The sequence below is a fragment of the Hippopotamus amphibius genome, chromosome 1 (assembly GCF_030028045.1).
Source record: "Hippopotamus amphibius kiboko isolate mHipAmp2 chromosome 1, mHipAmp2.hap2, whole genome shotgun sequence".
Classification (NCBI taxonomy): domain Eukaryota; kingdom Metazoa; phylum Chordata; class Mammalia; order Artiodactyla; family Hippopotamidae; genus Hippopotamus; species Hippopotamus amphibius.
The window spans coordinates 220,936,589-220,954,545 of NC_080186.1; the positions used below are offsets into that span (position 1 = coordinate 220,936,589).

At 39.0% G+C, this 17,957-nt stretch overlaps 1 protein-coding gene and 1 pseudogene across 3 annotated transcripts in view; one reads left to right on the top strand and one right to left on the bottom strand.

The window, feature by feature from the left end:
* Positions 1-17,957, bottom strand: part of LOC130856742 (general transcription factor IIH subunit 2) — a 77,919-nt gene that overhangs the window by 41,536 nt on the left and 18,426 nt on the right. For 2 of the 3 annotated variants that reach the window (XM_057741598.1, XM_057741593.1), the window contains exons 14-16: positions 17,661-17,763; positions 14,753-14,792; positions 12,178-12,366 (exon numbers count right to left, since the gene is read on the bottom strand). In XM_057741598.1, the coding sequence (XP_057597581.1) occupies positions 12,247-12,366; positions 14,753-14,792; positions 17,661-17,763 (263 nt within the window). In that variant the 3' untranslated portion in view covers positions 12,178-12,246. Of the gene's footprint in view, positions 1-12,177; positions 12,367-14,752; positions 14,793-17,660; positions 17,764-17,957 lie in introns of those variants that run through there. The other variant, XM_057741604.1, reaches the window with a different exon arrangement.
* On the top strand, positions 3,095-3,808 carry LOC130859066 (FGGY carbohydrate kinase domain-containing protein-like; annotated as a pseudogene).

The following is a 17,957-nucleotide window of genomic DNA, read 5'->3' on the forward strand; positions in this document are numbered from 1 at the left end:
CTCTTCTCTTTTTACTCTTTCTGGTATTCCCGTTATTCAGATGCGGATTTATCACCGAAGTTCTTTTTTGCTCATGTATTCTGTGGTTGGCTTTACTTTCTGGGAGATTTCCTCTACATTATCTTTCAACTGTCCAACAGTAATTCTTTTTTTTTTTTTTTTTTTTTAATATTTATTTGGCTACGCCGAATCTTAGTTGTGGCACCCAGGATCTTCGTTGCTGCGGGTGAGATCTCCCTTGCGGGATCTAGTTCCCCGACCAGGGATGGAACCTGGGCCCCCTGCATTGGGCGTGCAGTGTTAACCACCGGCATACCAGGGAAGTCCCACCAGCAGTAATTCTTTAAGTTCAGCAATTATACTTTCCATTTCCCACAGCTCTTTCTTCTTGTTTGTTATTTGCACGAGATCTAATTTTCTTAGCCAACGCAATCTTTAATGAATCTCTCCAATACTGTCAAATGACACGACTGAAACAACTTAACAACGAGTTTGTTGTCCTTCAGTCAAGGGGAAACCACCCATAGACTGAGGGAGCACAGTGTCGCACAGCAGTGAGACGGCTGCTTCAGAGGGATGCAGGCAAGAGCGGGCTTTATAGAGAGGAGGCATGGTTGGCTAGGGGGTCGGGGATTCATTATATAAGTCCATCAGGTCCTGTTTTCTAGGGTCAGGCAAACTAGGCAAAGCTGAGTTGGGGGATTGTGATCGGTGTATATTAGGTTTCCTTGACAGGTGTTTCCTGTAAGGGCAGGCTGACTTGGGGGTTAGATTTGTGACTGGGGCGGGGCCACTTAGGCGGCCCCCATTTTGTGGATCTTGATGTACAAGTTATCTTTCTCAGGACTAATACAAAATAAAGTTCATCTGTCTCCTGAATGATCTGTTTCCACCGAGGCTAATTACTGTTTACCTTTGTGTTTATTTTTCACATTACCGGCTTTCCTCAAATGTGTCCTAATCCTTGGTTTTCAATTCATGTGTGAAAGTTAGGCACTTTCAAAGCTGATTGATCAAAATTATGGTTAAAAGTCTGATGAAAAGCCACATGAGTGTGACCTGAACCTAAGCCCTTTACTTTATGGAGAACAGATGGGGGAGCCAAGATTTACCCTGGAGAAGCCCTTGATGTCAGAGGAACACCTCAGAAAATGATTTCAAGTTAGTTAAAGACAGCTAGCAGCCGAAAGCTCACTTTGGGTATTCCTTGAGCATCAAATGGCCAGTTCGTGAAGGATTCCTCGTTTGGGGATGCCCAGGGCCCACGCTAGCTCCTGTCAGCTGAAACGGTTTATTCTATTTTTTTTTAGAAGAAAAGAATCCGCTAATTGTTCGCCTCAGTGTTAACACCTGCGTGTGAACTAGTCTGACAGAGGGGTAGACGGAGCCGACTGTCTCATGCAGACTTTGTTAGTCCCTTGATTTTCAGCCCTTTCGGTCATTCCTGTCTGCCTTCTTACCTGGCATTCTGGGCTCCCAGGTGCTCCAGAGTTCTGTATAAGGTACATAGTCTTCCAGGGGTTACATGTGTGTTCAGGCTGTGGGCTTCTTTGGTCTGCTTCATTGGTTACTAATATTCCATTGGAGTTTCCACCTTCCAAATATTTGTAAAAATATTCTGTAGGCTGATGGTCCCCTCCTGCTTTCTTAATTTTTTCTGGGTTTATAGTTTTAAAAATCATTTCAATAATATTATGTAATTTTTACCAGTTATAAAAACTAAAATTTGTTTACAGCCTGCTACTTCCAGGCACAGTTCTAAGCACCTTAGATATGTCCATTTGATCCCTTTAACGGTCCAAATGAAGCAGCTATTTTTATTACGTCCATTTTGCAGATCAGAAAACCCAGGCACATAGGGGTTCAGGTTAACCAGACAGACTGCTCTTTTAACCACTGTGTTACGCTACCGTAAAGACTAGATATTAAGGAAAGGCAAACCCAGGTGTCTGAGAAAGCTCATGCCCTCTCCATTTTGGTAGTTTAGTTGTTTGCTGAGTTAGCAAGGCTTCTAGCTATTACCAGCCTCATCAGCATGTGAACTTCTCTGGCCAAGTTCTGGTCCAACAACACCATTTACCCAGCCAGGAAGCAATCATTGTAAATCGTTGACCCTTCCTAACTTTTGTATTAACACATATAGCATTACAAGGACAGTGTTTTTTTTGAAGCACTTTCCCTAATACATCCAGCTGCTCCTGGACCAGCAATTCTTTTTACAGGAAGTTCAGAAGTCAGGCGAACGTCTCTATACTACTGAACGTGCTGTCTGTAAAATTTTGCCCAATCAACCTTACTTTTCATCTATATTGTTGTTATGTACATCTGTGTCCAATGCACATTTATTGTAGCACCTTGTAGATTTTGTTGCCCTTGTGAATTGGATTTTTTTTTTACTATTCTATTTTCTAAATGTTTATTGATGATATATAGACTGCTGGTCTACTTTTAATATAGGATTGTAAATCATCTTGAATTTTCTAAGTAGGTATTTGTATTATCTGAATACTATGTATTATTTTGTATTTTATGTCATTTCATTTTCTTGTTGAATAGAGTATATCCTTTAATATCATGTTCCTTAATAACAGTGATTATAGAGATCTTACTCTTGACTTTGTAGGAATTCTAAAGTTTGCAGATGGTTAGTGGATACCCTTTATCAGTTGAAAGACAGGGAACACTAGTGACAGGAAACACTTTTGCATAGTCTTCATTGGAAAAAGATATACGTATCACCTTATACGGCAGGAGAGAAAAAAAATCCCCAAAGGAAGAGAACACTCACAAATGTCCACTACACAATCTGAAGAGAGGATTTGATGTTTTGAGTTTTAAAATACTATTTTCAATGACGTTTTTCAACCAAAACATACATGCACACCTAGAGAGCAGTACCACTTAGCCATTGTAGAGCATAGTTACGTATCTCATTGTGGCTTTAATCTAATGGCTTATTGGCTATCCATGTATCTTCTTTGGTAAGGCGATCAAATCTCTTGCCCATTTTTAGATCGGGTTGTTTAACAGAGGGAGGATTCTGGGGTGGTGTTTGCCACCAGCATCTTTGTCCCCAGGGAGTGACTGGAGAGATATGAGGGGACATGGCCACGCCTGTGAGGGACAGCCAGGGACATCATGGCTGGCTGTCATCTGTGGAACATCTTGTCACATGGGGATAGGCACAAAACCAGATGTTTCTACCAGGCATCTGCGGCACTTGGTTTTCAGCCATGGTCCCTGGGTCTTGGGTGAATGAAGGTGGTCGGAGCATTACCAGAAAATTGAGAGACCACATGGGACAAGGCCATGCCAGCTTCCCTAACTATAAGCCAAAGCTACAGCCAGATGCCAGAGTGGATCTGATTAAGAAGGCTCAGCCTATGGGGTTCCTCACTGTTGATGTACATGTTTGGTCAGATTTCCATGGAAATGGGTCTCCCTTTCAGTATTAGCAGATCTAATACTGAAAGACATGGCCAATGGATTGAAACTGTCTCAGGACCCTGATAATCTTGCCATTCTCTACCTGCTTTCAGGAACTTGCCTGAGTCCAGAAGCCAGGGAGGCAGCGGGGCTCCGTCAGCACTCTCTTTCTGCGTGGGGGCTTGCGCAAGAATCCCCTTTCTGTGCAAATGTGTGCAGACATTACTGGCAGGCCTGTGATTCTGTCACAAGAGGTGGAATCTGTCCTTGTGGGTGCTGCCAGTCTGAGAGCCTGTGCCTCGGGGGATTTCATGTCTGTACAGGAGGTCATGGCAAGAATGAGACAAGTTGGGAAAGTTGTGTTTCCTGGATGAAAGGATAAAAGATATTATGACAAGAAATATCAAATATTCCTGAACCTGGTTGACCACCAGCGAGTATGCAGTAATCAAGAAAGGAGACCTAACAGAACTTGCAGGTGCTGATGCCAGGTTTTATGTCATTTCTGCACCTCTGTCATTTCACAGTATATTCAGAATCCTTAGATATCATCATTACTGTATTGTCCTTTCAATAAAAAAAAAAAAGCTGAGACATGTTCAATCAGAAAAAGAATAAAAATGAGTTATTTACCTTTTTATTATTTAATTGCAAGAATTCTTTATATATTGTGGATACCAGTCCTTTGTTCTATGTTTGCATTGCAAATATGCTCTCTCAGTCTATGAATTGTCTTTTTATCTTCTTAATGGCATCTTCCAAAGCAGATGTTTTAAATTTTGATGAAGCCTGATTTTAATTTTTTGCTTTATGATAGATGCTTTTTGTGTCCTAAGAAATCATGGCCTACTGTTAAGGTTGTAATGATGTTCTAAAAACTAACATTTGCGTTGTACAATACCAACTTTTGGTTAAGGATGTGTGGAGCAACTGAAACCACCATACGTGACTTGTGGGAGTGTAAAATGGTACAATTCTTTGGAAAGACAGCTTGGCAGTGTCATGTAAAGTTAACTATACACTTACTATTCAACCTAGCAATTCCATTCCTATGTATTTATCCAAGAAAAATGAAAACATATGAACACACAAAGACATACAGGAATGTTCACAGTAGGTTTATTCATAATAACCAAAAAACCAGAAACAATCTCAATGTCCATTGGGAATAAACCAATGATAAAGTATCCATGCAATGAAATACTAGTAGGCAATAAAAAAGAACAAACTATGTATATACAAAACATGGATGGATCTTAAAAACATGCTAAGCAAAAGAAGCCACATATACTGTATGATTCAATTTGTAAGAAACTGTGTAACAGGCAAAACTAACCTACAGTGACGGAAAACAGATGAGTGGTACCTGGTGCTAAGTCCCTGGGGATACTGACTGCAAAGGGGCCCGCTGGGCAAGATGAAAGTGTTCTCTTCTGACTGAGGTTGTCGTTCCATGTGTGTATTTGTTAAAAGGTATCAAACTGCCCACTTAAAATGGGAGCATTTTATTCTGTTAATTATAACTCAAATTTGATTTTCAAACAACTCTAACTATACATACAAATAGCTTGTGTCTAAGGAGGATTAAAGAAACGAAAAAGCAATTCCAGATTTGGGATTTGTTTTCTGTAAAGCTGAGTTAAATTTTTTTTTTTTTTAAGTTCAGAACAATTCTATTACCAAGAACCTGTCTTTAAGTCATCCATTATCTCTGTAGTATGATCAGAGGCAGTGGTTCTCCTTTAGCATCTGTCACAGTCACCTGGAGGACCTGTTAAAACACAGATTGCTAGGCCCACCCCTGGAGTCTCTGATTCAATAGGTCTGTGATGGGGCCCAAGAATTTGCATTTCTAATGGGTTCCTGGGGTGATGCTGCTGATGCTACTGGTCCAGACACCACCCTGAGAATCACTGGTTCCAAAGAGCCTTAAAAGATCCCTCTTTCTGCAAAGAATCAATTCTAAATACCTAAAATCTGAACTGAATTATCCCCTAAAAGGGGTATATCCCAGAACAGCCTATCACCTAAAAGTTAAAAAATTATCTGCCCTAATAAGGGATAGAGAGACTGGCCAGGCCAAAGTCGGTTAACTGGTGGCCTGCAGGCAAGTTTTATTTAGACTGTGTGGTTTTAAAAAATTAGATGTCAACATTTAAAACTTAGCAGGATTCACTTAAAAATCCAGTTTTTCAGTTTCTCTTTAAATATCAAAATATACGGCCCAAGGGAAACTACATTCCCAGAAAGAAAAAATCGACTGTGGCTGAGTAATTGTTACCTCCTTTGAAAGAATTTTTTTCTCTTGGACTAGGTAACAAATGTGCATGTATAAAATTCAAAACGTACAAAAGGGTGTAAAGTGAAAACTACATCTCTCTTCTGCCCCTAAGCCTGGCATCTAGAGGATGCCTCCTTTAGATGGAACCAGTTCTTTCCAGATGCAACCACTTTGCATTAACATGGTGCATTTTCAAGTATTTGCATTACCTGCCTGGTCCCCTCAGGCATCTGAATTTGAATCTGAGCCCATTTTACAGCCCCTCTCCTGCATTCCCAGGCACTTGGTACCTGGAAAGTGTACTGGTACACTTTCACACTGACTTTGAAAAAAACTAACTAATTATTATTTCATTTTTTGGACATGCCACACAGCATGTGGGATCTTAGTTCCCCAACCAAGAATAGAAGCCGTGCCCCCTGCAGTGGAAGCTCAGAGTCCTAACCACTGGACCGTCAGGGAAGTGCCCACACTGTCGTCTATTTTTCCCCGCTCTTTATTGGAGTATAATTGCTTTACACTGTTGTGCCAGTTTCTGCTGTACAACAACGTGAAGCAGCTGTGTTTATACATATATCCCCACATCCCCTCCCTATCCCACTCCTCTAAGTCATCACCAATCAAGTTGATCTCCTGTGATATGCAGCAGCTTCCCACTAGTGATTTTACATTTGGTAGTGTACATATGTCAATGCTACTCTCTCACTTCGTCCCAGCTGCCCCTTCATCCCCCACCCTGTGTCCTCAAGTCTGTTCTCTACACCTGCATCTTTATTCTTGCCCTGTCACTGGGTTCACCAGTACCATTTTTTTAGATTCCATATATGAGTTAGCATACGGTATTCTTCTCTTTCTGGCTTATTTTGCTCTGTATGACAGACTCTAGATCCATCCACCTCACTACAAATAACTCAGTTTCATTCCTTTTTATGGCTGAGTAATATTCCACTGTATACATGTGCCACATCTTCTTTATCCATTCATCTGTTGATGAGCATTTAGGTTGCTTCCATGTCCTGGTTATTGTAAATTGTGCTGCAATGAACATTGTGGTACATGTTTCTTTTTGGATTATGGTTTTCTCAGGGTATGTGCCCAGTAGTGGGATTTCTGGATCATATGGTAGTTCTATTTTTAGTTTTTTAAGGAACCTCCATACTGTTTTCCATAGTGTCTGTACCAGACACTATAAAACTCTTAGAGGAAAACATAGGCAGAACACTCCACGACATACATCAAAGCAAGATCCTTTTTGACCCACCTCCTAGAATCATGGAAATAAAGTCAAAAATAAACAAATGGGACCTAATGAAACTTAAAAGCTTTTGCACAGCAAAAGAAACCATAAACAAGACAAGAAGACAACCCTCAGAATGGGAGAAAATATTTGCCAATGAAGCAATTGACAAAGGTTTAATCTCCAAAACATACAAGCAGCTCATGCAGCTCAATATCAGAAAAGCAAATAACCCAATCCAAAAATGGGCAGGAGATGTAAATAGACATTTCTCCAAAGAAGACATGCAGATGGCTAACAAACACATGAAAAGATGCTCAACATCACTAATCATTAGAGAAATGCAAGTCAAAGCGACAATGAGGTATCACCTCACACCGTGGCTATTATCAAAAAATCTAGGGACTTCCTAGGTGGCACAGTGGTTGAGAATCTGCCTGCCAATGCAGGGGACACAGGTTTGATCCTTACTCTAGGAAGATACCACATGCCACGGAGCAACTAAGCCCGTGTGCCACAACTATTGAGCCTGTGCTCTAGAGCCCATGAGCCACAACTATTGAGCCCATGTGCCACAACTACTGAAGCCCGTGCGCCTAGAGCCCATGCTCCACAACAAGAGAAGCCATCACAATGAGGAGCCCTCGCACCACAATGAAGAGTAGCCCCCACTCGCCGCAACTAGAGAAAGCCCGTGTGCCACAATGAAGGCCCAACACAGCCAATAACTAAGTAACTAAATTAATTACTTATAAAAAATCTAGAAACAATAAATGCAGGAGAGGGTACGGAGAAAAGGGAATCCTCCTACACTGTTGGTGGGAATATAAATTGGTAGAGCCACACTGTCTTCTTTATAGGTCTGCCTCTTAGGCTGGGAGGGTCACAGAGCCACAAGGTTAGGGTTTGTGTCCTCTTCTTGGTGTCTATATCCTGACACCTACTGTCTCGTCAGACAGCAGATGTACAAGTTTTGTTGAGTGAATTAATGAATAAATGAACAAACTGTGCGTTACTTTCAGGGCCCTGGCCTGAGGTGTGACTCAAATAACAATTTAGTCAGATGAAATTAAGAATTTAAATCCCATAAGGACCCCATCAGTGTTCCCAGCCTACCTTGTAACAGGTCTCCCCAGAAGAGAATTAGAAAATGTGTAAAGAAAATAATGACTCTTCTATTCTTATAGAACAGGACCCAAAAGCAGTATTAGGACACCCCTGAGGCTACTTCCCAGAAGTGTGGCAATCTCCCATAGCCCTTTTCTTCCTTACTAATACGCGAGGGACTCAAACTTCTTGCCTTTTCGCCTGAACTCTACCACCCACTGAAGATTGTGGGATTCTACCACTCCACCTCCCAAGGGCTGGTTGTCCCCTTTCTTTCTCACCACCCATGAAATCATTTAATGTTATACATTTGCCGATCATTACAGAGATACAGAAAGCAGAATACAGATAGGACCACAAATATGAGGAACTTCACAAAGTATTGAGAAATCTTACAAAATGTTTACAGTTCTTTTTTCCTACTGCCATTCCGAGCAGCAGAAGCCCTGTTGTTCCCTCACTGTTTCAACACACATTAGTGTTTTATGACATGTACTCAGATACACAGTGGGTCACCTGTGCTCCTTAAAGACAGGACTTCTGTGCTTTTAATCTAATTATTTCTCTTCTTCAGCCTCCAAATAGTATTTCCATCTTCACCTTGTAGTTATTCTCAAAGGCAAACAGGGTCACAACTAATAGAAACAGTGCACACACTGCCACATGTAGGTGGAAATGTATTGTTTGCACTATGACCCAAATAAATGAAAAAGAAATTTTATGCCAGTTCTCCTCCAACCTCCAGCTCCATACCTATTACCTTATTTGATGAACATGATTGATCGCTTTCAGGCCCTCAACTAACAGCTAACATTAGCTACATTACTTTCATTCGCCTCACCACAACTTCCCAGGGTTTCATACATTTTATCAGTTTTCAATACTTAATTCATTTACAGTAGGGCTTAAAAATTTAAACTATATAAAAATAATAATTCTTATTCATCCACTGTTCTATACCCCCGGCCCAGGCAACCACTTTTATAAGCCCCCTATGTATTCTTCCAGTGTTTTTTTATTATTTTTTAAATTATTATTGTTTTTTTTTTGGCCACGTTATGTGGCTTGCGCGATCTTAGTCCCCCAACCAGGGATTGAACCCGTGCCCCTTGCAAATGAAGCGAAGAGTCCTAACCACTGGATTGCCAGGGAATTCCCTCATTTTGAAAAAAAAGACAGCTTTCTTGAGATATATTTCACATAGCATATAACAACCTACTCACAGTGTACAATTCAGTGGGTTTAGTATGTTCACAGAGTAAACCACCATCACCACAGTCAACCTTAGGACACTTGCATCACCTCGAAAAGAAACTCTACACCCATTAACACTCACTCCTCCCCCACCTGCTGGTAGCATTCCACCACAATCTTTATTTTTCTAAAGTCCATAGTGATGTCTCCTCTTTCACTCTTGATTTTAGTTATTTGAGTCTTTTTTTTTTTTCTCTTGGTCAACTGAGCAAAATATGTGTCAACGGGTTGAACCAACTTTTGCTTTCATTGATTTTTCTCTATTGTTTTCCACTGTTTATTTTTGCTAAGACAAATATATATTCTTATTTTTCCTTCTTCCTTACATAACAGGTAGCATGTACATACCCTGAACACTAGTATATTCTGAAAAATGTACTTCAGGTAGAAGGAAAATGATCCTCAACAGATCTGAGATGTAAGAATAAGTCAAGAGTCATGAAGGTGGTAAATATGTGATTAAATCTTAATAAACACTAACTGATTAAAACAAATATAAATGTCTAGTGAAAAACCAAAACAATTACATATACAACACTAATAACATATAAGTGAGGAAGGAGGTAAATGAGGTTAAATGTATCATCTGTGGGGAGGGTAAAGGTACTGGTTAACTTTAGGTTTTGATGTTATGAAGATGTACTGGAAGCAATGCTTCCTCAGATTCTCTTGGCCACTTCCTTCTTTCCAAGGTGTTGCCTGCTTCCTCCTCGGCACTGCTGCTGCCTTTGCACAGCTTCCTGAGCTGGCCAAGTCCAAACTGAACTACACCAAGCCTATCTGACCTTCCAGAGTTGGCTGCGACGCCACACTGCTGAGCCCGAGATCTGGCTTCCTTAGCAGTTACCAAAGGCCCGGGTGACACAGCCGTGTGTGGCAAACCCTGGCCAATGGGAAATGGGAAATAGAAGAAGTTAGGAAATTGCATCACCCTTGCCTCCTCCCGTCGATGGACTGTGCACAGGGGCAGCTTCTCCATATAAACCTTCGGGAGAAATCCCAAACTCTAAGTGAACACACTTGCTGGGAGACTCTTGGGACTCTTCATAGTTCGTCATCAAGCCTGGCCACTGTAATAACATATTGTTTTTCCTTGTCTCACTTTCCCTTTTTTTCCTTACCCTTGCTTCCCTGGATCCGCATCTCCAAAATAATTATACTTTCACTTCTGCCTGAGGTTCTGCCTTCTAGAGGACCCAAGTTAAGGAATTATGTGTACTATAATTTCTATAATAACCACTAAAAGAATAAAAAGAGTATACAATTTCCAAACTAGTTTAGGAAAACACAGAATGGTGGGAAATAAGCAGTTCAAAAAAAGGCAAGAAAGAGGAGAAAAAATGAAGATGGAATAGTTGAAACAAATCACACAAAGTAAGATGGTAGATTTAAACCAAAATGTATCAGTAGGCACATAAATATAAACGGACTAAATGCCTCAGTTAAAAGAAAAGGATTTTAAAAAAAAGAAGAAAAAAGAAGGATTGTCAGGAAAATAAAAAAGAATATGAAGTGAAATGTATGCATTCAAAAGTATTTAAAATACATCTAATTTTCATAATGAACTTTAAGCCTTAAGGAGTTTTCTAATCAAACAGAACTCAGAAAGACATTATTCAGAAAGATTCCTAGTGTTAAAACATTTCCTTCATTATTGTAGTATATTTTGGAGTTCCATGAGGGAAATTAAGGCCAGAAGTAACAGTATTATTAGATTACCATTTTTTTTTCTGTAATCATAAACAAACCAGGATTTTCTCTATAATTTTGCGACTAGAAATTCCTCCTTAAGTCTAACTAAAATATTCACCTTAACCTCATCAAGTATACAAATAAAACCCAAAATTGTAGAAAGAGATAAAGCACCCCCCCAAAAGGCACTGGATGTCCTTTTTATATACAGTAGTGTGGGTGTGTGTCTAATACATTTCTAAGTAACTTTTCAAGAGGTGCCTACTCATGGCCTTTCTTTTAATTCAAGTAGGGGGAGACAGAATACTCTGATTATGTTAAAGACATCTCCTTCAAGCCACTGAAACCTCTTGTGGACACAGCAAAAGGAAGAAAGACAGCAATTATCTGATTACCTAGAGCCGAAATCTGTTTACCTGTAAAGAACCATTTGGGTCTAGACACAGAGAGTCTGACTCTTGGAGAAATAACTGTACTTTGGTCAAATTATGTCTTAATGTGTGTGTGTACACATGTGCTGTTAAAAATGCATATTCCCTCTAACAACCTATAAGGGAAAAGAATCTGAAAAACAATACACACACACACACACACACACACACATATATAACTAAAAAACAAGCATATTCCTGGGCTCCCTCGAAGATTTACTGAATAGACTCTCCAGGGTGGAGGGTGGGATTATACTGTCTTTACTGATAATGTTCTTCACTAAGAATTGTTATTTATAAAATCATGAATATCATAGTGAAACTTCAATCTAGAGTGACTAAAGTTGTAGGCTTAAAATAAACAGACCTTTGCTATGGAAACCCGATTCACTCTCAGAAGGGTATACCCTACAAAGAGTTCTGCCTAAAACAGTATATCTTCATTGAACCTGAAACATGGACCGCATCATACATCCTCACCTACATTTTTCTAATGACCGAGGGTAGAAAAGTTGAGGAGGGTTAAGTTAAACAGTCCCTGGGTATGAACATGAGTGAGGCTAACAAGAATAGTTCATTAACCTGAACTGTATAAGGTAAACCAGTCTCAGATAACAAACCACCAAAATGGTGGTATTAGATATACGCCAGTAAGCAAATACTTTACCAGTCATTATAGAAGAAGCTTTAAAACAGCAAGTTTCTTAGATCAGATTTTCCTTTCGAACTGTTCTTCATTGGAGTTTCTTCTGAAGAATCATTTTATTTACAGTAGCAAATTTCTTTTTAACACATTCAATGTGTACTAGATGCTGGAATCAAACAGTCGAAGGAGCTGGAATCTTATGAATACAGCCAGGACAACAATGGAGAGAGTCATGAACAAAAACATCACAGTCCACACAAAAGACATTTTGGCACACAGTGCAAACATAGACCTGCAGTGAAAAGAAGAAAACTAAATTTAAAGAGTAGTTTCCAAAAGTTAAGTACAGCATAGCTAGAAGACATTCAAGTTGCTTTGCTCTCTTATATCTCTATCACTTTCCCCCCACTCACTTACCTACTTTATTAGTTCCAATGTACTATACATTCTCAAATCGAAGGCAATTAATTTGCTCCAAAAAATTATTCCTTAGAAATGAGGAAATAACTTTGTTCTTGAGTTCTTAAAGTCCCCTGAATTATAAGATACTCTCAATTATTTCATTTTAAGTAATTATTTGGGGAAGACACATCAGTTTGAAATTAGTGCTATATAACAATAATAATAAAATAAAATCAAAGGAAAAGAATGTAATATTCTATCAGTATTACATATACAAAAACTTGTGCCTGGGGGTAAAATTTCCAGGGCAACATCATACACAGATTCAAAAATCATTAAATTTCAAACAGCACAGAAGGTGGAGTCTTCTTAAAAACTGTCAAATGAGTCAAAAAGTGGTTCTAGTGAGGATGCAGCTACTTATATCAAAGAAGTATGTAAAACTTAATAAAATTGTTTTTTAGTTGGTTTTATATATATATATATATATAAATAGATATGTATATATATGTATACACACTAGAGTGAGTCAAAAATTATCCGCTGTCTGGCTGTAGAATTTAATTAACTTTCAGAAAAGGTGAATACACCATTTTGCAACATAATCTCCTTGTTTTTCAATACACTTTGTCCATCTGTCAACAAGCTTTCGTATTCCCTCATTAAAAAATGCTTTAGGCTAAATGTCCATCGACAGATGAATGGATAAAGAAGATGTGGTACATACATACAATGGAATATTACTCAGCTGTAAAAAGCAATGAAACTGGGACATTTTTAGAGACATGGATGGACCTAGAGACTGTCATACAGAGTGAAGTGAGTCAGAAAGAGAAAAATAAATATTGTATATTAACACATATATGTAGACTATAGAAAAATGGTACAAATCAACCGGTTTGCAAGGCAGAAATAGAGACACAGATGTAGAGAACAAACATATGGACACCAAATGGGGAAAGCAGGGAGGGTTGAGGGGGGAATGAATTGGGAGATTGGGATACCAAATTGTACACTGTAAATATATGCAGTTAATTGTAAAAAATAAAAAAATAAAAAGTTAAAATAAAAAAATATAAAAAAAAAAAAAATAAAATTCTTATGAAAAGAAAATGCTTTAGGCTGAGCTGAGAGCCACGAATGCACCCGTCTTCACTTCTTCATCAGAGGTGAATCTTCGTCCTTGTAGGGCTGCTTGCAGGGGACCAAACATGAAAGTCCAATGGAGCAAGATCAGGACTATAGGGAGGATGCTTTAATACCTCAAAACGAAGTTTTTGCAGCATGTCGACAGTGTGGGCAGAAGTGTGTAGACATGCAGACCCTCAGACCACAAAAAACGAATCACTGCACGCTGCTCTTCTTTCATGCAAATCACAAGCAGGGCATCCATTTTTGGTTGCACCACAGTTACAAACGAACTGAGGTAACATGTTCACCCCTGCACAGCAGTGACAGGGGAGACAGTAGCCTTGAACGGAAAGCGCTGATAAGACAGTGTGGCCAACAGAAGTTTTAATATAACCAGAGTGCGGATAATTTTTGACTCGTGTGTGTGTGTGTGTGTGTGTGTGTGTGTGTGTGTGTGTGTGTGTGTGTGTGTGTGTGTGTTTTGGCATGCCTCAAGGCTTGTGGGATCTCAGTTCCCCAATCAGGGACTGAACCTAGGCCATGGCAGTGAAAGTGCTGAATCCTAACCACTAGACCACCAGGGAACTCCCAATACAATCATTTTATAAAATGTGAGAGTACAATAAAACAAGCAATCCTTTCAACTTTATATAGTTTATAAAGTATAGTTTTAAATATGGACATGTAACTAAATTAACAAAAAATTAAAACTAGACAGTGATCTATTCTATTTGCAATTTTACATAAGTTTATATGTTCAAATTGGCCCCATCAAAATTTTAAAAAATATTTTCTCAGTGGCACAATGGGGGAATAAGCTTTGGTCTGTGGTCACCTTAAATGCTAACTTCAAAATGAGTTATGAGGGCCTAAAGTACAATATGGAGAATAAAACTTTTAGTATTTCCAAACTATATGCAGTTCAGTTTACAAACTGAAGACAAACTAAAATATCTCTACAGCAAAATTAGAATGCAGAATTACAAAACAACTGTAATAGCGCCCATTTTATCTCTTCCTACTGTTACACTTCTGAGGAATCACCTGATATGAGCCTGGTCTTCAACAATCTATTGAAAACTTAAAATACTATTTTCTCAATATTTATTGTACAATACTAATCTTTACAAAGCACATGAACTTACATGTTGGTCTTTCAACTCCCCCTGACAGGCATAACAAAATCTGAAAAAGAAAATTTAAGAATCATTTTGTTAAGAATTCATTCATTAAAATAGCTCAGGAAAATCTCAATAACAAGAAACCTCTAATAAGTACAGCTGACCCTGGAACAACAAGCAGTTAAGGGGTACAAATCCCTGCAGTCAAAAATCTGAGTGTAACTGCACAGTTGGCCCTCTGGCCCTCTGGCCCTCTGGCCCTCTGACCCTCCACATCAGCAGTTCCACATCCAAGGATTCAACCAACTGTGGATCATGTAGCACTATCGTACGCATCTATGGAAAAAATCTGCATGTAACTGGACCCCCGCAGTACAAATCTGTGTTATTCAAGGGTCAACTGTAATTATCTTTACACATGATTTTTAGGAGAAAGAACTAAGAATGCCAGTAATTTAAGAAAATTTCGCAGTATAACCCAAGGTCATGTGACAGCTTAAAATCTTCCTTAAATTTTATTTTATTTTCATCAAGGTTAAATACGAGTATGCTTTCTCAACTGTGATTCTGCAAGGGAATTAAGCCCTACAGAAGATGACTTGCATGACTATTTTTCAACTTTCCCAAAGACAGCAGACAGCTGGTACAAGTCTAGATGGATAGGAGAGAAGTTAATTTATCATAAAAATGGATGCATAAGGGCTTAATTTTCAAGGAATGGTTTAAAGAATGAAAAGTTCTCAAAATTTATTACAAAAAAAGACTAGTTCCGTCCCTACCTATCCCCACTTCATTTCCAGAGCAAATACTTTCAAAATTTTTAACTGTTTTGACAGTTACCTACGCTCACAGTGCTACCTCTTGGTTTTTTCATAGGCATTGCCTATGAACCTCCCACTATGGAAGATGAGATTTTACCTCTCTTTCAACCATCTTGAACCAACAGCACGTACACACATAACAAATGTCATTCTCAATCAATTCTTCTATGTAGTTAAATCCTTTTGGATAGAACAATATTAAATGTTCACTTTATTATGACTATATAGACACACTCAGATGAGCCATGCCATATTTTTCCTCTCTGTAAAACATTTTTCCCTGGAGTTAATAACTGTATTGTTATTCACAAGTTTAAGTTTTCCAATTACAACTAACTCAGCCCCAACCAATCCCTGAGAAGTCTGAATACCCTCCTGTTATCAGCTAGGTCAGGAATTCTATAGTTTACATCCTCTGGTGACATCTCTCCTAGAACACTCTGACCATCTCCAAACTGGATTAACTGTCCTCTGTAACTGACATACAAGTATCATTCTGGGATGTCATCCTACAGCTTTTTTTTTTCTCTTAAATTTGTTGTAATGATTTTTTTTTAAATAAATACATTTATTTATTTATTTATTTATTTATTTATTTATTTATTTATTGGCTGCATTGCGTCTTCATCACTGTGTGTAGGCTTTCTCTAGTTGCAGAGAGTGGGGGCTACTCCTCCTCATGGTGTGTGGGCTTCTCATTGTGGTGGCTTCTCTTGTTGCAGAGCACGGGCTCTAGGAGTGCAGGCTTCAGTAGCTGTGGCATGTGAGCTCAACAGCTGTGGCTCGCAGGCTCTAGAGCACAGGCTCAGTTGTTGTGATGCCCAGGCTTAGTTGCTCTGTGGCATGTGGGATCTTCTCGACCCAGTGCTCGAACCCGTGTCCCCTGCATTGGCAGGTGGATTCCCAACCATTGCACCACCAGGGAAGCCCCATCCTACAGCTTTCTTTAGCCACTTTTGAATTAGATAAATATTTCTATTCTCTTTCATTCATTCATTCTCTTTCTCAGTTCTTTTGAATCATCTCTTCCACAGCTTCCCAAGAAAGTCCCTTTTTTGAGACCTTACAAGTCTAAAAATATCTTTATTCTACATGTATATGTATTTTTGGCTGCACTGCACAGCATGTAGAAACTTAGTTCCCCGACCAGAAATCGTAGTGGCACCCTCTGCACTGGAAGCACAGAGTCCTTAACCACTGGACCTCCAGGGAAGTCCCTCTTCTACCTTGGCTGCATATATAATTTAGGTTGATGATAATTTTCATTCCCAATTTTGAAGGAAATTGCTCCCTGTCAGCATGCAGTGTTGCTCATGAAAAGCCAAACAATTTTAATTCCAGGTCATGTGATCTAATTCTCCCTCTCCAGAAATGTTTAGGGTTAGTATTTTGCTGCATATTCTGAAATTTCACAATGATACACTTTACTGCAGGTCTGTTTGCCTTCAATATGTCAGGCACTTGACAGTCCCTTTCAATCTAGAAAGTTCTTTCCTTAAATAGAAAAAATTATCCTTGAATATTTCTTTCCTACTCTTCATTTGATCTTTTATTTGTTACATTAGTTTGTTTTTAGGTCTTCTGGATAAATCTTACAGTTTTATACCATGGAAATCAGCAAATACTACATATCAGGGCCTTTTTTTTTTTTTTCTTCGGAGGGCTGATTTACCTATATACCACCACTCCTACTACACATAGATGGCTTTAGGGTAATTAATAGATTTCTGGAGATCCAGATCTGTTTAAATGAATCATTTTAGTCATAAACAAGGCATTCTACATCTCATTTTCTATATTAGCAGTAATCTTCCCCAAGTGAATGTAACTCTTTTTAATGTAGTAATAATATATTCAAACATTACTTTACCACTTGTAACAGATACAAATTAACCAAAACTCATATACGGGGACCTCCCTGGTGGCGCAGTGGTTAAGACTTCGAGCTCCCAATGCAGGGGTCCCAGGTTCGATCCTTGGCCAGGGAACTAGATCCTACATGCATGCCGCAACTAAGGAGCCCATCTGCCGCAACTAAGACCCGGCACAACCAACCAACCAACCAACCAACTAAATGAGTAAATATTAAAAACAAAACAGAACTCACATACCTTTCTCCATTATGTTCTTCCAGGGGAATTTCTTGAAAAGCATCCAAAGGAAATAAATGATGGTAAGATCGTGCCAAGTGGGGAGCAGACACCAAAGTAAGACCTAACACATAAAGCAGAAAGACATATTTAATAACTCAAACCTCGTAAAGATGATGGTTGAAATGTCAAATGATATAACTTAGGCTAAATATTTTCAAGATTTTTTTTTAGTATTGCAGGCATTGATTTCTTTAGTTTACCTACAGCTACAAAAGGAGACTCCAGGATGGAGTCTTCGTTCCATCACTAAGTATG